Genomic DNA, 22,038 nt, shown 5'->3' with positions numbered 1-22,038 from the left:
GACGGTGTGGCCCACGAGGTGACATCTGTGTGCAGTTCATTAGCTTGTAACCCACAGGGGATGGGTTTATAAACAGTTAAGTTTACATATACTGTACATTCACTATATGGAGGGTTTATGAACCCTACTTCAAGGATGGGCTATTTTTCATTTTTCATGTCTCATTCATTCAACAGTTTTGTCCATCAAAATAATCTGAAGGATAAAGCATAAAATTATAAAGTAATTGTGAAAAGATCTTTCATACTTTCTCTTGTGGGAAATGCAACAAGATTGGATAAAAAGTCCTATTTTCCCTCCCACTTAAATTCCATGTAAAATTATTTACTATTTCATGATTTATGTATATAAATTATCATTGTATATACATTTATTTTTTCATTTATTGCAGTGTAAACACTCCAAATCATATTTGTTTGTTTGTTTAAAAATCCTTATTCTCTTCTGGAAATAATTTCTAGGTTCACAGATGCATAATGTTTTGTGAAGTGGTTTCAGTGCCTGCAGAAATAGACAGTGATGCCATTTGCACCTGTCAAAAAGACTAACAGCTTCTCCGAATGATATCCCGTTCCTGTAAAGGCCCTATTCTCTGCTGCCAGTTGGGCATATCTGTTTGTGTGCTGTGAAATGACAAATGTTGTATTATTGAGCTTTCGGACTTGATGGGAGGTTGGCGAGGTTCTGAAAATATACAACAGCACCATGAAGTGCAACATGAACTGCGTTTTAATAGCACACGATATACACATTATCAATCAGTTGACGATACACTTCAGCTGCTGCAGGATGTGTGATCAACATAAAGTACAACATGTTAAACCAGGTTTACACAATGCATTTCTGTGGGACATTTATCAGCAAATCAGACACAATCAGTTTCCACTGTTGGAGATATGTTGTATTGTTATAAGTGGTTGAAAGAATACTTCAGCACTGAGGAGTATCAGGTACAGAGACATAATTTTCACCAAACAAAAATAATAATAATAATAATAAAAAGATCAATAAATAAATCAATTATATACCTCATAAATGTAATAGCTATGTGGAGGCTATGCTTTTATTTAGCTTTTTGTTCTTTTTAAATACATCTAACTGTAGCTGGTATTATAACCCTTTACACATTTAAACGCTGAAGGTGTCAATACTGAAAATACAGTAAATTTTTTTCTATATATTTAGCATCAATGTTACCGTTATTAGATAAACTCACCAACTATGTACACATGAGTTGTGGCCATGCTAGTTAAACAACTAAGATTCTTACCCACAATATACAGTCAAAGCATAAAGCGGTCTGGACGTAAACATCTTGTGCTGAGAATAATAATTTCGCAAGTGTGCATGGTTTGCAACATTGCAATGAAAAACAAAGTACCTATTGGACAAGGAATGCAATACATGACACACTCTGCCTTGACTTTTTTAGGGAAGGGGGTGATGTGGATTGTACATAAATATGGAAGAGTCTCTCTCTTGTTTTTCAGGGCATCATTATCAGTCAATCACGTTTCGAATCCCTTCTGCTCCTTTCACCACTCTGTGCTCGTTCTACTCCTCCAGGTCTCCAGGCCCAAGCTTTCTGTGCTTCCAGCTCAGTCTCTCTCTTCTTCCTCCTCAGATAGGACGAGATATGAGCTATATGAACAGCTGGTATAGTGTTCCATGATATCACAGTAGGGTTGTGGGTCAGGGGGACGTGTCACCGTTGAGGGAAGCAGCAGGAGGCACAGAGACACAGTGTGACCACATGAGTGTGAATAATCCTGTTTGGATGCGCGTGTGTGTTTTCATCAGGGTAGGTGTGTGTGGAGCATGGGATAGCAGCTTTGTGGTCTTTGTTCCATCGAAAAGTCTTTGTTTATTACTTTTCATATTTTTTTTTTTACTGGCTGGCTCGAAGAGAGGCGAGGTGGTCACTGTGTTGGTTCTGAGCCCGGAAGCGGAGCCTCTGCTTGTTAGGCTTCTTCTTCTGGTCTTTGGTCCGGTGGGCCTTCCCCGAACCCCCTATACCAAAACAGACAGAAAAGAAAAAGCACATTATATATGTGCTTTAAATAAGTATCAGTAAGAGCATGCACTGGTTTTGGAATTTAATTACAGCAACACTAAAAACAATATTATGTATACTACTGTTCAAAAGTTTGGGGTTAGTAAGCTTTTTTTTTTTTATGTTTCTGAAAAAGTCTCTAATGCTCTTATTTTCACTAAAGCTCAGAATGAAGACAATCACAAGAAATCAAGTTATTTCACTCAATAAGAAAATATATTTTTCCTCTTAATAATTTCTTGCAGTTTGAGTTAAAAGAGCAAGCCAGACCTTGAGCTGCCTGTGAATGTGAATGATATTTCTTTATGATTTAAAGACAGCAGCTTTCTGAGCAGAACCCCAAACCAAATTATCCTTTCCCCACCCCATCTCCCTAAAACAGTGGAGGAAAGTGCACAACACGCGTTCACTTCTCAGCCAAGCATCTCAGACCAGAATTAATGCAAGCCAGGTGTCGCAAGCAATGCATTCTGGGAAAGGCTGTGTGGCATATCGCACACAACGAAGGGTGGCTTGCTAAATCCAACAGTGGCAAACAAGATGACGAGGTGCATATGATTGAGTGTGTGAATGTTCGAAGGAGAAAGTGTGACTGAGAGGCACAGGAAATTTGTCAACAGGGGGAAAAACGAGTCAGGCTTAGATGCCGGGTGGTATCTAGATCCCGATCTGGCACACATTTGTGCTAGCTGTGCTACGGTTCACATACAGGCGGCAGAAAATAATCTTTCTGTAGTTGTATTTCAAGGCCTGGCTCACAGTCTTATTATTGCACTTGTTCAGGCCATTTAGCACCACAAAATGAGGCAAGGCAGCAGAATGTGTGGTGACTTTATCTCAAGTGGGCCTCTCTCTCAAACGCTGTCCCAGCTCTTGCCGCGATCGCAGCTGCCTGAATGCCTTTCCCAGCCCCACTATGTGAATTCTGAGAAAATGGTTTTCTTAAGTGGAAACAACCCTGAGAAAATGCTCTCTTTTGGTGGCATGAGAAAAAAAAAAATGTAACAATTTCACTTAATCTTCCACAGGCAATTTCCTGCAATTAATACAATCGTTCTATTTTGGGACTGATTTCTTGCGGTTTTGCAATTTGGCACAATGCAAAAATGTTGTCTTTACACGACTGCTCGTATGCCTTGAAAACGCTCCAAAAAGCCCTTGGGGTCCGTTTTCATTGAACCGAATCTCCATGCGCCTGACATAAAAACAAAAGCAGCAGCAAAACTGTAGAACCTCTTCGATAAATGTCGCTTCCAATTGCTCCAAGTGAGTTATAACGGATTTACTCAGGCACAATATCCATAATGACCACAGGCAAAGGTGTTTTTCCATTTCAAGATTCAAAAAGTGTTTGCTTTATAAAGAGTCTGCAATGTGATCGATTTAGGGGCACAGTTTGATGGCAGTAAAGAGCAGAGGTCTACATTAAAAAGACCTATGTTGCAGGCCAGAGCACACATGTTCTTTCCTCCCAACCATTAGAACAATATCCTGTCTCATTAAGTTCTGTTTATAGTAGTGGAGAGCAGTGTGATTAACTAGGAGAGAACTAAACTTTAGGCTATTGCTGATCAAATAGTTTCAAAGACATCAGTCTAAACAACATTAAAGGACAGGTTTTTCTAAAAGCCGTTGCTAGAAAATATTTGTCAAAAGGCATTACGAGTTACCATATGCATGTGAGTCCCTGATTTTGGTGGCCTTGTTTTATTGTGCAGCTAAAAACGAAGCTTTCTATTAATTTCATGCTTTGGATTTACGTTGACGCCAATGTTATTCACAAACATTCATTTGAAATAAAAAGGATGTCACAAGTTACTATTTATAGTTTGTATGTGTAATTTAGAGTAGTATGACAATGTAATATGATATACCATAGTTCAAGACAGTACTATCTTTACCATGAATTCAAAACAGTAAAACAACAACAAAAGCCTAGTAACCTTCCAAATTTGACATTTAAACCTAGAAATATCATTGATTTCATTACAGAAATCTGTCTCAACAGTGTTAAGTAAAAGTTCCTACAAGGTTATACGTTCCAATCATCACTCATTTGTGAATTCTGATCAAACGCTGATGGAAATTTTTATAGCGTATCATAACTGACAGCTAGAGGGCAACCAAAACTAACTGAAAGCCTTAGGTCTGAGCAGATCAAAACAGTTGATGTCAGGCATAAGATTGTTTGAATAAGGGCCTTGTTTGCAGTTTTGGTCTAATGTTTATAATTAATTGCCAAGTCCAATTAGCAAGGTTCACAGAGTGAGGTCAAGACATCGGTGCCTTTTGCTACAACCTTACAGTTTGAATTACGGCGGGGGAGGGGGAGCATTGTTTTTAGCATCTCTGATTGGAAAAGCAGAAAGCAACCATATGCCAGAATCGTTTTTATATTTAAACATTGGTTTATTTTTCTTACTTTCTCTCTTTCTTTCTTAGTGGAATTAAAAAAGAGAAATCTTTCCGCCACTGATTGCTTTCCTTTTGTAGATAAAACAAGCATCTGCCAAAAGACACTCAGTTTTACATGAATTTCAGCATCAAACAAATAAACAAGTTAGTGCTGATCAGAAACAGTGTGCTTGTGCGCGCTCTAATGTTCCGATTTCTGCACGGAATATTGATCACCACTCCATGGCAACAAAAGAGAGTGTTTTCCCCCAAGATTGAATGAGTGTCAAGAAAGGACGGCAAAGAAAAGAGAACACAGGTGTAAGTTAAAACACATTCTGTACTGTATGTCCGCGCGATTCCCTCATAACTTTCTTTCTTCTCCTGACTTCTCCTGCCACACACATGGATGCGATCTGGTGAAACACCTGGCAACCGCTGTTCAACTCGCAACCACAAATTCCTTCAGCACATGATTTGACATATTACTGTCTCTTTCAATCTTCTACCTGGCTCTGACTGCACCGTTTATGCTCTCATTCCATCAAAATAACACTTCAGTGTTATCATATAAATGTTACATAAATGCATATCAAATTTATGGGTCTATCAAGATGAAAAACTCTAATCACATGCTAATGAAAATAGGAGTCTTGAGTCAAGTTTAGAGCTAGCAACATGGGTTTGATTCCAAGGTAATGCATGAATTGATAAAATATATATCTTGAAAGCAAAGTTAGTCACTTTGAAAAAAAAAAAAAAATGCATACGCAAATGTATGTAAATGATTAATTAAACAGATAAATATCAATATTCAAAAAGATAAATCAATTTAATTACTATAATGTGACATTCTATATTTTAAATGCAAATAAATAAATACGGTGTAATATTATTTGTACATGCAGCTGTGCAGTCAGTGCTGAAAAGAAGAACATAGAGTAATGAGGATCCTTTGAAACATCAAAAAACATGCCTCTTATGCTTTACTCCATCGTAAAAAGTCTTCTCCCTTAAAACTGTTTCAAAGTTTTTCCTAACCAAAACAGTGACAAAATGCATAAAAAGTCACATATTCCATCTAGGCCTGGCAGTGACCTGCCATCAGAGCGGCCGTGACCAAATGAAAAGATGTCCGTCCAGCCTTAAAATCCAACCTAAAGTGAGTTCATCTGCATGACTCAAGTAGTTCAGGAATCGAAAGGTCTAATCTTATCAGTACAGCATTTGGTTTAAGGAAATCGATACCTGACCTCAGGAAAGCATTACGAGTGAGCGGTAAATGGGCCTCTCTGCGAAGACTCTTCTTCTGCTCAGGACCTTCTCCTCTTTCAAAGGATAAACAATTAATAATTGGCTTCTCTGCTGCTCCTTAATCGTATCCACTTCTCCTACCAAAACGGCAGGAGATCGAGAGAGAATGAGGAGGAGAGACACAAAATTGAAAACAGGGTATGAGGACTCTTGTGGAAGTAGCAGATGATGAAGTGGCAGTTTTGGTGGTCCATCATTTTTATGAAGACACCAAACGCAAAGTCATTATTTGTGAGTAAAGGAGAGGACCACTGGCGCCAGCAAGATTTGATTTCAGTGGCAGAAATTGAATTAGCAGCCATTAAGGACTGTAACACATACATTTATAATGCTGTGAAGAGATGGACTTACACTGGACTTATACTGTGGACAATGTGTCTGGAAGGAGATCCAGCGAGCCTAGCAGAGCACAGAGGGACAGTTCACTAAACCGTTGAGTCAGATTTACACAAAGCATTTCGGCACTAAACCCTGTTTATTCATCACCACTGCAATCTAGTTGTTCTGCTCTAAGAACGTCTAGTTTCTGTATAAATTAAGGCAATTACAGATTAAGCCTTTATGTTCAAAGGTGAGAATTAATTTCCTGGTTTAATTAATGTTGTAATTTTTTTTATTACATTTATAGTGATCAAAGCAGCAGTTATTCATCATATTCATATTTGGAGATGAGAAATAAAACAAATAAATTACAAAAAGATTAAATGATTTCAGTGCCTGCACTTTATTTTGTTTTCTTATTCTTTGTGTGTGTGTGTGTGGAGATGAATTATTCTTTGCTCTATATTGTAGCATTTAAAAAACAAATTTTAATTTGCTTTAATTTGTCATTTCTTATTCTCTTCTTCTTCTTCATAAATTTATAAAGAATTATACAAATATTAAATGGATATAAATATAACAATAATAATCTGAATAATCCTTTCAATATAAAATAACTGATACTGCGAACATTTACATAATCATATTAACATTAAAAATAACACAAGTAAAATACAAGTACAATATTTTAATAATAACTTGTCAACGGACAATTAAAAATTCTGCCATCCATTGATCAATGCAATTAGTGTAGCTAACACTGTAAATCAATCAGATATTTACAAGTAAAAAAAGTAAACTACAAGTAAAGTATTTTAATAATAAATTGTCAACCATTACAAATTCTGCCATCCAATAGGATCAATGCAATTATTGCCTTTTTATGAACAGCTTGTTGTGTAGCTGACACTTTAAATCAATCAAATATTTACAAGTAAAAAAGTAAACTACTGTACAAGTACAGTATTTCAATTATAATTATGTCAGCAGTAATATAATTAAAAAACACTGCCATCTAGTAGCAGTCTTTTATTATTAGCTCATTGTGTAACACTTTTTCAATAAAAAAGAAACTTAACTGTACTTTAAATTATGATTAGCACATATCTTAAGTTACTGTATTAAATCAGTTTCCCCGACACTTCCCTGAGAAAATTATCCTTTATAGCTAGAAGTCTATCTTGCTAACCAGCTGACAAGAACTTCTCTGCACAGCGTCACTTAGCCTAACAAGGTTACTCAGGATCATATCTCTTTCCCCTCCTCTCTCTCTCCCTCTGAAGTTCTGCTTATTATCAGAAGGAATGGTTTAAAACACATGCATTCCAAACTAATGCTAATGTTGAAATTAGGTGGGTCATAATTGTCTTAATTCTGAGCAACGGTAAAAATGTGGAGAGCTTTAGGAGCAGACGAGTGCACAGTATCGGTTCTTTGAAGATGTCCATGATGGTATTTCAAAGTAAATATCATGATTTTTAGCATAAAAACAGGCATGATTGGAGCAGTGATTAATCTGGTGGTTAATACTGCCTTCAGGCCATGAGCCAGAGCTGAACTGGAAATGTCTGAACAGCCTGCAATTAGTCAATAAATGAGAATAATGTTAAAAACATATTTTTTACTAAACAAAATATAAATATTAGATTAAAAAAGAGATCAATCTTGCCTTGCAACCATCTGAAATAAATCAAGTTGTAGTACTAAATTTTTTAAAACAATAATATAAATATATAAATGCTAAATAATAATAATAACAATGACAAAAGCACATAAAATCACTGAAACTGAAAATGAATTAAAATTAATAAAATCCATTTTCCCTGGGGAACATACTGATACAAATATAATACCTTGACAAGTCACTTTGAATAATATTTGGACAGTTTATGCCAAACACATAAAATAAGGCAGATAAATCTGAGCTATGCTATTACTATGTGTGTTTAAAACCTGATTACAAATATATGGAGCTATCATTCTATTCATAAATCAGTCAGTCACCTGCATACTGAGTGTTGTCCACTGAGAGATACCACAGTGATGCCAGCTGCCCTCACAGCCACACACAGAACCTGATATGCATGCCACCACAAACCCATACAGAAGGCTGCAAAACAGCTCTGTGGTCTCCTATCTCTGCCTGACTCACCCCCACATCTGGGCTTAAGTACATAAGGCTGTAGTCTTGTGTCCCTCAGAAAATGAGGCATAATTAGATTTAGTTTCATTTAATTACTGCCTAAATGTTATGTTACATTTCTGACGAGCATGAAAAGCTTCAACAGCTTTATCAAAGAAAATCTCTGCGCTATTTGGCTATTATAATGCTATTACCAACCAGCACTGAGAAAGTGGCAATAGGATGATAAAAAAAAGATCAAGGGAACAAGACAAGATTCATAATTTGTGTCATATGTCAACATTTCACAAACACATCATTCCTGATAAGGCAAACAACGGTTATGCTAGGGTAAAACTAAACTGTTTTTCTGGAGTCACTTAAGTGCATTTAAAACTCGCAATGGCGCTTTGATCTCTCAGATTTACGTAAACATCTGTTTCGTGCTGATAGAAGGGAGATTGGTTCTTATCAATTCAGCTACAGTCGGTTCGTGAGGAAAAGAACTGATGTGTTGCGTTACACAACCAGGCATTTTACGACGAACATCTTGGAATGTTTAATGTATTAAGATCTTCTTTTGTTTAAAAGCAGTTGCTAGAATTAAGTTATGATTAAGGCTTCTGTCTTCTCTGACTTGCAAACTGGTAGGAAAATATTTTGTCCCTGGAATCCATCACTTTTCACTAGCTCTGGGAGTGCGCAGTGTTAAACTGTATAATTACTGTATGTTTAAAAGCACATTTTCATGTTTGTCCTGAAAATGAAGAGGAGGAAGAAATAATTTCAACAGCTTTGCCAAGGATGTGACCTCGTCACACTACAATTACACAAACTATTTGATGGAACATTTGTTTTTCATTTCACTCCTGAAGCTGCATTTCCTGCGAGTGCTGTGGGTGATGGGAAGTATGGACTGTAAGTGTGTGCGTCATGGCAAATAAGAACATCATATCCTCCCCTATACAGGGGCCAAGCCTCAGATTTTGTCATGTACTGTACATATGGATGCAGAGGTAAAACTATTTTACACCATGATGTGTGGTTGTGTTGGCAAGAGAGCGGACGTTCATTGTGAGTTTATGGGAAACATTTGGGGCCGCTGCCACCACTGGGGCTTTTCAAACTGAGGTCCATGTTAAATTCATACAATCTAATCTGTTCCGTATATAAATATGCTCAGATGCAAAGCAAACCTTTAGGCTACATCTTGAGCCGAGAATGTACCTGTCATAGCCCTGTCTGGGCCATATGTGTTTCTGAGCTATACGCCCAGCCGTTTCAGTTCTGTTTGCTCCTTCACTCCCCAAGGGCACTTCTGGAGGATGTAAGAGGAAATTGTGCAGCATGATGTGTTCTTTATATCTCATTTCAGAAACCAAGGCCTTCAATCTCCATCTCCTATGGGGAACGAAGAGGAAATCTGCCTCGTGTCTCGAGGAACCCAGCGGGTTTCTACATAAAGAGGAAGTGCCCATGAGGCAGACAGGCTGTGCCAAATCAGACATGCTTATACACTAAAACCGAAGAGAGTAGTGTGCGAGTGTGCGTGTTTTGGAGAGGAGGGACCCTCTGTGAAATACTTCAAGTCAAGGGCGTTACGCCTGCTCTCCTATCCTTACCTCAGTTTATAAAATTCCCTTCAAAGACCTTTCATCTATCTAAACAGGGTACTTGTATCCTTTCGAGGTGACTTAACTCTAAAAAAAGAGCAATACAAAACTTCTGTACTTGCATCTGTGGACCTGTGGGGCTGTGAGGTGTGTTTAATCTTTTGAGGATCTAGGTGTAAAGGTTCCCGTCAAACCAAAACCACTCACCTGAGTGAAACTGACAGCTTTTATCATCTACCCATGGAGCCCCCCTCAACTCAAACACCTTGGTTCCAATAATTCCCCTTAGTTCTGCTAAAGTATTTCTGCCAAGCTTTTTCAATGCCCAACAAGGTCAGGGGTTTCACACCACAGCAATGGTTAGAAAAACAGGAACATGTCAGGGAAAAGATCCAAAAGTAACAAGAAGGTAGCAAGGATTTGTCCTACATCCAGGTATTAAGTATAAACACTGGGGTATGGAGTCTTGGGAACTGGATAAATGTCGATAGGCAAACAAACCAGCTGAAAAAAAGGGGGATTTCTTTCAATGCTGTAAGGCAACTATACTGAAATTACAATACTGAATAAAATTTGCATCAATTCAGAATAAATAAAACTACAGTTTCTACCAAGTGCAACTGCACAATTTAGACTGGAAATTCAGGGTATATATATATATATATATATATATATATATATATATATATATATATATATATATATATATATATATATATATATATATATATATATATATATATATATATATAGGTAAAGTGTCCTATAAACCTATACATTTAAACATCTGTCTTCAAATTTCTGCATCATGTTTGTCACCTCAATTCAAATTCTGGAACTGAACTGGAATCTCAATTCTGTTCTGAATAGTGCACAACCCTGTTTACAACCCATCTGTTTATTTTGGTGCATTTACCCAATTGTAAATCGGGTAAAAAACTCTTTTGGTTATTCCCTGCTGTGTGCATGCAAGCTTGGATGTCCAAACACTTAAAACACAGGAATCTAGCAACAAACAACACTTTGTTTTGTCTGGGTGTCTGTTTCGTTGGTCCAAGCCTATGGATGTGAGAGGGTCAGAAGCCACAGCTTCCCTCAGTATCATGAGGCTCTGATTACAAACTGTGATGTCTCAATAAAAATGCCAGAGAGAGAGAGGGGACAGAAGATTTTAGCGGCTGAGTTGGTGCAACTGTGCAGCAGATGTTGAAAGTCATACCCCGCTCCCAGCTAGCCTCGAAGATAGGGTGGTCTAGGCCATGCCAGTGTCCCACTGATATTGCAGGCACATCAAATGGAAACCTCGGCATACAAACTATCAAAAGTCGAGCTTATACATTAGTGCTTATGTGTGACAATGTATGAAAGCATGTTTATTGAAGGCTGTGTGGAGGAAATGTCTTGCCTGTCATGTGTGATGTGTGCATGCCTGTTGTGTGTGTCTGTGGAGATGAAAGCATGTGTGGGGCCTTGCGGAAGGGTATTCGGTGGGTTACGCAGTGGTCTGGATGACAGAAGGTCCACATTCAAATGGCAAACACTAAATGATTGCAGCCTAATTAGACTGGTGATAGGCCTGTGATGCTGTCATGAGACAAAATAATTGCTGAAAGTCACCGTAACTAAAGTGTATATTTTGAAATAAACATGGGCTGCTTTAGGTAGTCTACAGTCTAAAAAGAAAGAAAGAAAGAAAGAAAGAGATTGTAGTGTATTTGGAATTTACAATATTTTCCACAAAACTACATGATTTTTTTCAAGTTCAAAACCATGACTGTGAATAGAATTAAATACCCCTCAATTAATCTCATGATTTCTGACCTATTTTTAGAAATCACAATGAAGTAATAACATAATATTAGGTAGAAGTGATTTTTTTAAAAATCATTATGTCAAATATATTTAATATCTTCAAATACATACTAACTTTGACTGCCTGAGACTACGGAGCCTCGCATATGACATGCAAGAAAAAATAAATAAATTGCGCGCATGGTTTACTAATTCGTTCCCTCAATGTACTAAAACGTGCACACGATTACTATTGCGTTCCCTCGATTTGCTAAATCGTGCACACAATTTATAAATTGAGTGAACAATATAGTAAATCGAGGGAACGCAATAGTAATCGTGTGCACGTTTTAGAACATTTGGGGAACGAATAAGTGAATTGTGCACACGATTTAGCCTAATATTTTTTCCTGCATGTCATGTGCCGGGCTCCGTAGGAGCCAGATCAACAGAAAGATTGATAGAATGAAGAATTTGATTGCTACTTTGTCTTTTCTTAGGTGAGAATGTGTTATAAAAACGTATAGGTTATCCCTTAATCTAATGTAAAATAATAGTTCAAGCCTCTTTGGATCATGTAAAAAAGACAAAAGGTTAATTTAGATTAAATAAGTGCCAAAAAATAATTTCTTGCAATCAGCACCTTTAGAAAAACCAACCGCAAATCACAAAAGCTGCAATCAGTTGACTGGGATATCAATATCTCAACAACATCTTATAAATAATTCACCAAGAATCATTAAGGATCAATGACTATTGACAAACACCATTTGCTGTTGACCTCAGACCAGATGCCTATTCTTGGACACTTCATCTTCAGCCAGGCTTTAAATGGACATTTACTTTTGGTAAAACAGTGTAAAAGACTGAGCAATTAATCATACAGAGCAAGTAGCATTAGCAATGCCACAACACAAAGTTTAAAAGAAGACCAAATGGGAGATTATATGGGAACTGCTTTGTGAATGCAGAAAAGCATGTTGGCTGTGAAAAAGTGGCCTCCTGCTCCCATGTCAGTCCTGTGGAGTCAGCTAATTAAAGAAAGATTAGTCCATTGGCACACCAGTCACAACAGACCTGGCGCAAGGCACAGATAATCACCCAACACGTCAGCCAATTAGTGAGCTCCACTTGCCCTGGGAAAACAGCACACGCTGTGCTCCTGCTCTATCCAGTGATAGCCCGCAATATTATCCAGGCATAATTCACCATTTATCATTCCTGAATTTCAACACTGAGTCAGGATCTCATCGGGAGTCTTCATCTGCGGATCACTTTCTCCTCCGAGAGGCTCAAGTTTTGGTGGGAATCACGAGGCAGTCTGACATTTATTAAATAAATAAGTGCAAACACACTCTCTCACACTCATCAGAGGTGGCGAAAAGCGTCCTCTATTTGTTTTGGAGGGGCACTTGGCACAGGACGAGCTTAAGAGACTCACATAAGAAGTGAATTAGTTGTCTGTGGAAGCTCGCATCTGTAGCAGGAATGTTTGAAAATCAAAAGACATTCAAGTATGGATTGGATTTTGGTTTTCCAAACTAAACACAGCGTCAGAGTCAGATCACGGTGCATAATTAAAATGCTTGGAGGACAAGGTTATCCTGCCAAGCCCCCAAATGCAGTCCGCTAACTAACCATAAACACACCAGTGCCGCGCAAAGCCCTGCACACATTAAAAGATACTCCGCCAGTGTTTTCTCTGTGGCACATAGGGGCATGCCTTGCTGCGGGTCTCGTCCTGCTTCCCTCAATAACAGATTAAAGGCAATAACTCCTCTGTGGGCATTACTTTACCATAGTCTCCATCTGGCTCCCAGACTGGCCTGGACAGACAAGCAGAGTATTTGGGTTTAGCTCTTTCACAGTGCTACTGTTGCCTGGATATCCGTCCATCCTCATCCAAAGAAGGGATGGCAAATAGCGCCAATACAGAGGGGGTGAAATATTGTTGCATTCCAAACCTTTATGACTTTGTGAAACACAAAAGATGATCAGCTGTTTTTGTTCAGATATTAAAACTCCAAAATGAAGGTCTGCGTGGATCAATTTTTCATTACCGCTCCAAAGTTTCTATCCTGACCTCACCTTGTTGCATTCGTCGCAGCAGGCAAAAGGAAGGTGCTTTCCAGAATATTCAACCCTGATATTGAATATTAAACTGTTTATTTCTGTTGCGCAATAGATAAATCATTTTGTATCATTTCGAAAAATTGACACTTAAGACCACACAGGTTAACAGTACATCAAACTAAGTTCAAATTGCAATTGTTTAATACCCAAGTTAAAAAAAATAAAAATAAAAAAATTTCCCAAGTTGCAATGTTACATTTAAAAGTGAAAAGGATCATAAGTTACCTAAGAAGGACAAAGATTTGTCACAGATATCAGGGCATATGGGAAAAACTATATGTTTCTCCTGTTTCAAAAATGGGAAATCAATTGCAACATGCAAGGCTCTTTGCCCCTGAGCTATAGAATCTAGAAACCACAGAAAAATCGTTAAGAGAAGTCAAGCATGCATATCATTGCACTATGGAGTCTCACGTGTTCCTGAAGTAAAACATTTTCCCGATAGAGCCACTCGTAAGTGACACAAATGTGGATATGAATGGACTAATATGGCATTCAATACACCATTTCTAGCTGTCTGAGAATCTGAAAGCCGCTTTGCTTTGCAGCAAAATTATCCAATAAGTCTCAATGTCGTGTTTGTGTCTGAACTTCAGTCACACTAAATCCAATGTTAGGGAATTACTACTAGGATTAACAAAATAATTGGAAGCAATAACAGTCTGAGTTGTTTGCACAACATTTAAAACAATTGACATTAAGTAACCTGCTGCTAGTTGGTTGCAGAAAGGCAGAGGGCTAAAAACCTATTTGGAAAATGTTTGCACCAGGAAGGAAATTCTATCCTCAGAACGGCAATACTACTGACAGACGCTCCCTGCTGGAATATCACTGTACAGAGCACTTTCATGGCAGAATTCTCTAAGCATTGTTCTCTCTCTCCCTAGCATGTCTGGTCAGTCAGTTGATTTGATGACAGGGACTGGGTTAGGTGCAAGCTGGAGCTCAGCAGGCATTTTATTTTTCGCAAACAGCCGGGCGACTATTAATAAATTGTGTTTACGGCCCACCGCTCCGAGGAGTCCCATCACACTGCCAGAAAGAGGCTGTCTAGCCTGCTGGGAGAGCGTTGGCCTGGCAACCGACTCTCAGGTCCTAAATAGAATAGTGAATATTACATATATTAGATTGAATATATGGTGATATTCACCAATCGTTAGCAACAATACTGATTTATTTTAAAGTAACTTTCACTGAACTGAAATGTTAGAAATGACTTAGGCATGTTAAATTAACATTAACTCAACCAATGTTGCAAAATATTTTTTTATTCCATGTATGCTAATGCATTATTTAATGTTAACACGTGGTTTGATTGAGAATCATTACTAAATTCTCCCACCCCTAGTAATATTTGAGGCTCTTAAGTTATACTAACGGCCAATCTAAAGTAACTGTAAATATCTACAGAAAATAAGGGCGTATTACTCATTGTTGCACTGGTGCTTGCAAATGGTCTAAATGACTGGTGTCCAGATGTTTTCATCTTTTCTTAAGTCGCATGTGCACCAAATTCAAGCTAGGGCTAAAGGTCTGTAAATTATGTCCAGCGACATTTAAGCTCATAGAAATGGAAGCTGGATGATCAGATAAACAATGCCAGAAATAAAGTCACATCTAGAATTCCTCTGATGTTATTTACCTTCTCATATTTCCTGCCTCTGTTTAATCCATAGCAATCTGCAAGGTCTGCTGTTACGTAATCTTATACCTATTTGCACAGGCGGGTGTCTAGTATCTCATGTTATGTGCATTATGGTAACAGGGTCATATTCTAGCACACTTCCCCACAGTCAACTTTTACCTAATTGTTCTTCTTATGTATAGCAAATTGCCCGGCAGCAGGGCATACATACACTTACACACGTGTACATGTTTATAGTCTTGCTGTAATCCTGTTTATGTCGCACAAAGTAATTTGTTATATTGCAGAGCAAAGCTGTCGTATTAGGTAGCATTCAAGAACTTATTCGCAAAGTCCTGGGAATCCAGTGTAATGTAGAGGTCAGTCGGGGGCTATGTTATCCTGGCCTCTCGGTTAATGAAGACACTAGATCAGGGGTAGGCAAAATCCCTCCTGGATTGCCGATGTCCTGCATAGTTTAGCTCCAACCCTGAAAAAAAAACAAAACCTCACTTTTCTGTAGCCTTACTAATACTGAAGACCTTGATTAGCTTGTTCGGGTGTGTTTGATTAGGATTAGATCTAAACTCTGCAGAACAGGGGCACTCCAGGACTGACGTTTAAGCATCGATATCGCGATGTACGAATCCACGATAGTCACATCGCAGGATGTGCGATGTAGGCTGTCGTAGTTGATCTGTTATTCATTAACTGTACGGGTCAGCTGCTCCCCGGCCCTTGACGAATGTGATTCGCGGATTAATTGCACAGCTTAACCATCATAGAGTGAAAGTTTTGACAGGGCAGAGATAGAGAGAGAGGGAAGAGAGAGAGAGAGAGAGAGAGCGTGCGAGAGAGAGAGATAGAGAGAGATAGAGAGCACACGTGAGAGAGAGAGAGAGAGAGCGTGTGCGTGAGAGAGAGCGTGCGCAAGAGAAAGAGAGCGCTTGAGAGAGAGAGAGAGAGACAGAGAGAGGGAGGGAGAGAGACCGAGGGAGAGACAGAGGGAGAGAGAGCGAGCACGCTAGCGAGCCTCGGCCGGCGGCCGCACGCTCACAGGCTTCTAAACAACACGAGCGCTGTCTTGCTCTCTCTCCCTCGCGCATATTAATCAATTGATACATGGTGTCGATGTTTAAATAATTTCAAATGAGAATGTAAGTGTGCTCACACCATTTTTGTTTGTAAGAAAAAATTTGATTAGATTTCATATCGCAATATATATAGCAGAAAAATAAAATATCGCAATGTCATTTTATTCCCAATATCGTGCAGCCCTAGAAGTGATATCTAAAAGTAATAAGTGAACTGCTTCACTTCATGTTCAGTTAAGACTTTAAGAATGGCTCACTGACCTCAGATGAGATAACTGAGACCAGTGACCATGCATCACAAAGCCAGTTTTTAATTAACGATGAATATAAAATACTCTTGGAAAAGGTCAAGAGGAGGGAAAAATTCCTGTGGAGAGAGCCAACATAGGGTAAAGAAGGAAGACGTGCCAGAAAATCACTATTTCCAACCTTCCTTCCCCACCTTACAAACACTCGATGGAGAAAATGGTCATGTTAAGATGTCTGAAATGTATTCACTCAATCAGCACCAAAGCAACTGCCATTTTTTGACTTACAAATGATTTGAGTGAAGATGAATGGATTCAGCTTTAACGATGCATTCAAAACTGGTTATAGCTCATAGAGCAAAATTCAGTGACTGTGACCTGATACTGAGGTGGACTTTATGAAGATTTAGATATAGTACAAGACTGAGGTACCTAAATAAACAGTGGAAACTTAAGTTCAACTTTGTATAGCCTCAGGTCTCTGGGTTGACAATTAACCTTTCAATAATCAGCCAAAAAACTTTCTTAATGTGAATGTGCTGTCCTTTACTGACCTCCGAAATTGAAATTACATGTGTACTTGGTGTGACAGTATCATAAGTCAGTGAACACATACGATTTAAGTTGCTCAGGTAAGCAGAAACAAATTAAATAAAAAAAATTGCTGTGAGGAAACGTCTCGATTAATTACCATTGTAAGTTTTCCCTGATAAGCCCTCCTGAATACGGTGGTTATTTCTCAAGTAAACCTGGCCCATCTCTTCTAAAACTAAACACTTTATAAAATATGTTTCCTTGGCAGTATTTACTCAAAAAAAAATATTTTCCCTCCGATTTGACTTGTCATTTTAGTGGTAAAATACATGCACCACCTACCGCAAATAACTCTCTTATAGAGAAAGGAAACAGAGTACCATTGAGGAAACCTGCGCTTCATACTTTTTTAAGGAATTCCACTGGGAGGAGAAGAGAATAATTGAGAGAACACATAAGCTCTTAAGAAAAGAGAGAGAAAAAACCTAAGGCGAGCTGGCTAAAGTGAGCATGGAAAAATACTAATAAATCCTGAATGAAAATGCCAGTCGACACTGAAAACTCAAATTGAAGGGCTGTGGTTGGACAGCCAACTTCTCAATCCAAAAAATAGAGCTCAAGATTAAACAGGTGAGATGCAGACGAAGAGGCCACAGTAAAGAAGGTTTGGAAATCTAATAAAATTGATGATTTGCAGATGAAATGGGAGATTTGTATCTTAAACAAGGGCTTGTATTAAAAGCATGAGGAGATATATGCTTCACCCATCACATACACTCACCTCTCCTGCAATGTCGCATAGCCATTTTGCATCTCCTGGACTCGGCGATGGTTGGACATAGTATCGTGTCCTTTGGTGGCTTCTTCACAATATGCCGTGTTCGGGTTTCCAGACCCCACTTAAAACCACAGGTTTTGTTTCTTCTGGTGCAGGTCCCCCACTCACTCCACTGGCCCACCTCACAACCCTCTATTGGGTGAAATAGAACTAGATTTTAGAGAACTAGATGATGATAAAAACCAGTGATAGAGACTATGAAAGACTATGTGGTCTACCTAATGCTAATGACTAACTTGGTAAAACTAATGACCATCCTAGCTCGGTTTCATACCATTTATGTTTCAAAACAGCCACCAGCTTTATCTGGATTCTCCAGTTGGCTTGTATAAAAAAAAAAAAAACTTTACTTACCTCCACACTCCATGCTGTCCTCCAGAGGAGCAAAGCCCTCTGGACACTTTTCGAAGCAATGGCCCTTGTGCAAGTAAAAATCAGGCTTGCACTTTGTGCAGAAGTCTTTGCTGAAGCAGGCCTCACAGTTATCTATCCTACACCCTGTGAAGAAACAAGAGAGACAGACGTCAGTCGGGACAGCAGACAAACCTCCTCATCTGGAGTAGACTGGAGGGTGGGGGAGGGGATCAGTGTGAGAGAGGAGATATTCTAGTGCAACTTTCTCTGGCATGCTTGCTGAGCCAGGGAGTGTGGGGTGTGAGAGTTCAGGGCTGCAGAACTCCAAAGATGTGATGATATCCGGAATGAGCAATTACCTCATCATGACCCACTCACAGAAACAAAAGGAAAACAGAACACCTCCAAGCATTCAAGAGTACAGAGTTAGAAGGAAAGATTTGTTCCTATTCCCTCTCTTGACTGGGTAAGCGGTGGCATACATTATTAGCATAAAATCATTGATCGCATAAAATATTTACTTTTTTTTTATTTTTTTATCAAGAACGTAGCATAAAAAAATATTTTTAGCATAAAAGAATCAAGCATAAAATCATTCAAATACAATTTTAGCAAATAATGAACAAGAATATAGCATAAAATAACAAATTATTGACAATTATTGACAATACTTTAGCATTAAAACAATTAGTAGAATAATGTTTGATAAACTATAAAAAAAGAACTTAGCATAACATTATTATTAGCATCAAATCTTAGGTTTTCAACAAGAACGTAGCATAAAATCTGTATTAGCATAAAATCTTAATTTCTCACCAAGAGTTTGGCATTAAAATTAACATAAATCTGAGCTAGTTTTAACAAGGATTTAGCGTAAAATCATTATTAGCATAAATAAATAATAATAATATTAACAAAGATTTTGCATAAAGTCATTATTAGCATAAAAACTGAGCAAAGTTTTAACAACACTTCGAATAAAATCACTATTGACATAACATATTAGCAATGTTTGGACAGGAACTTAATCTTAATCTTAAAATCATTAGGATAAAAAAACTTATCATTAGGATATAATTTGAGCATTTAATAATAATAAGCATAACATCTTATAAGGTTGTAGTTTAGGCCTAAGTGAAATGATCTCGTCTGGGACATCATGAAGTTCTGCTGTGTTGAGATCAGAGTTGGGCGGAAGGGAAACAAGGGTCAGGACTCTGTGAAGGAGGCAATACCACTGCACTGATCCTCCCACGCCCCGCCTTGCCACAGCATATCAAGGGCAGCGTGCCAGCATCTCATCAAGTTGTGACTCTGCAAATAGCACGTCAGGCAGAGCGAAATTACATGAGCCACACCAACAGGGCGATGCGCTGGCCTACATAATTAAAAGGAGCCACTGAGAGCTGTCTAATTTACGGTGCTTCTTAAAAGCTTCTTCAGAGGCCCGATTGCCTGATAGGCACTGGATCTCAGATTACAGCTATCCACAACCATGTGAAGCTGGCTGCAGGTTCCGCTCAGGTACGCCAGGGCACCTGTTTGTGGCAGGAAGTTGGTGACTTTTTCCGGTCTGCAGGTAAGCATGCATTTACAAAAGGATTTGAAAGAGAAAATCTGGCACATTACAAAGAGATAAAGATTGTGCTTTAATCTCTGACCCTCTCTGGGTTTTGGGATGGTTCTCACCATCACACCCCCCTAATTAGACCATCTCCAGCAAACCAGTCTGTCTCCTCAACTACATTCCTTCCCAACAAATGAGTCCTTCCCCTTTTTCCTTTGAACCCCTGAAGCGTCCGCCCACTTTTCCTGATCTCTCACGCTTTCTTTAACCAGTCCAAAACAATCTCATGCAGAGAAAATAACCCACACACACACATTGCACTCCAACAACCATAATGACCATCATTATCACTCCCAGGCCAATACAGTATTTTTTGACCTTTTGCAAATTTTAAAACCAATATTTCTAGTCCTGTATGTCCTTGATGACAAGCAACACTCCTTAAGACTAATTACATACACAATAGGTTTAACCTTCATATGTTATTGCTTAATTATTAGCAGAAAGATGACAGGACATCTTAGGAGAAATTATGAAGGGATGTTTTCAGCTAGCTCAGTTCTGATTTTGCTTCACCCTGACAAATTTTCACTGGATCCACTATTTTTATTTTTTATTTTTATTTATTTTACTATTTTTTCAGTATTGTTTATTATTATAATTACCATTTTTAAATGTATAATTCTTAAATTTTTCTTACAAAAAGCCAGTGGGCCATCATTATTGTTGAACACTATTACAGAGACGAGACTTGAACTTGTGGTGCCAATATGAGCACGACTGATCATGTTCACATGCATTCTAACTGCTAAATCATAGTTGCAACTAATGTTATACACACTTAGACAGAACCGAAGAGACACACAGATTAAAGAGACAAGCTGCTTTGTCTCGTAGTTTTGCTGTAGGGCAAGAATGTAAAACATGCCATTCAAAAAGAAAAAAAAAAGAAAGAAAGAAAAAGAAAAAGAAAGTACATCTTCATCATGTCATTGTCTTTAACACCCTTGTCTTTACATCAGCCAAGACACTGGGGCAGAACTGCATCTTTTGTTTGACAAACACATGCTCTGGCTGGTCGAGTTACACTGTGCTGTAGAGATCTTGGCGCGGTGTCCGAGGAGAACAAGGCCACACAGATGGATCCACTCGCATTTGTTCCCAAAGTAATCAGAGCTCTGGGAATCTCTGTGTCCCTACATGTCCAATCAATGACAGGGAGCAACAGCTAATAAATGAGCTTTGTAACAGAAAAGCTGCCTCTGTCCTCCACCTGATATACTGCAGCCATAGGGACGCTGTCATCACATTCTGGATCGCTTACTTTAGGGAACTGTGCAGGAAAAAGCTAAAAGAGCAACTATTGGCACCCGACTCGTCATGGAATGTCATTTGTCATCCGTGATCATGTGCAGATGCTGCAATATCAAAAATCGCTGCATTGGAATATCAGAAATTAGTTAATGCTATACGTGTCTATGAGTGAATGTGGTGAGTTTGGGTTTAAAAAACTCAACTGTAAATAAAGTTTGATTCCCCTGGGCAAGATAAAGCCCTACGAGAAAAAAAATAAAAATTCTTGAGATGCAATGAAGGTGGTCTTCCAATAGGATTAACCTTGGTGCCTCTTTTGAAGGCCTCGATGATTACAGGAGACTAATATGACATAATTAGATCACTTTTTCTCACACACACATGGGAAGAAGGACAGACTATGGGAATCTGATGAAAGCCCAATGCAAGAGGGACAATAAAATAAGCCTAAACAGACCATTTAAAAAGATGAAATTTCCTACTCCGCTGCAAACTGTTGCTTGAGATTTATGTTTGTCCTTTATTTCCACTTGGGTTTTAGTGTGGTTTTCAAGTCAAGTGCATGTTGAGTTGAATCATCAAGCTTTAGGGGTGATCTAATTCTGAAAGACTTGTGGCAGGAATGCCTCTCTGCTGTGGTCTGGATGAAACAAAAAAAAAACACAATAAAGCAAATTATACTGTGGACATTCGTGCCAGTGTCATATCCAAGCGGCTGTGTACC

General features: G+C 38.5%; 1 protein-coding gene across 1 annotated transcript in view; it reads right to left on the bottom strand.

Annotated features, from left to right (window-relative positions):
* Positions 1 to 711: 711 nt before the first annotated feature.
* LOC128030170 (R-spondin-2) overlaps positions 712 to 22,038 on the bottom strand; it is a 49,803-nt gene continuing 28,476 nt past the window's right edge. Inside the window, exons 3-5 of the mRNA XM_052617653.1 lie at positions 18,434 to 18,577; positions 18,023 to 18,211; positions 712 to 2,010 (exon numbers count right to left, since the gene is read on the bottom strand). Of these exons, the coding sequence (XP_052473613.1) occupies positions 1,889 to 2,010; positions 18,023 to 18,211; positions 18,434 to 18,577 (455 nt within the window). The 3' untranslated portion in view covers positions 712 to 1,888. The remainder of the gene's footprint in view (positions 2,011 to 18,022; positions 18,212 to 18,433; positions 18,578 to 22,038) is intronic.

Source organism: Carassius gibelio, chromosome A16 (genome assembly GCF_023724105.1).
Source record: "Carassius gibelio isolate Cgi1373 ecotype wild population from Czech Republic chromosome A16, carGib1.2-hapl.c, whole genome shotgun sequence".
Lineage (NCBI taxonomy): Eukaryota > Metazoa > Chordata > Actinopteri > Cypriniformes > Cyprinidae > Carassius > Carassius gibelio.
The sequence above is the reverse complement of the archived record's forward strand: the minus strand, read 5'-3'. Positions and strand labels throughout refer to the sequence as shown.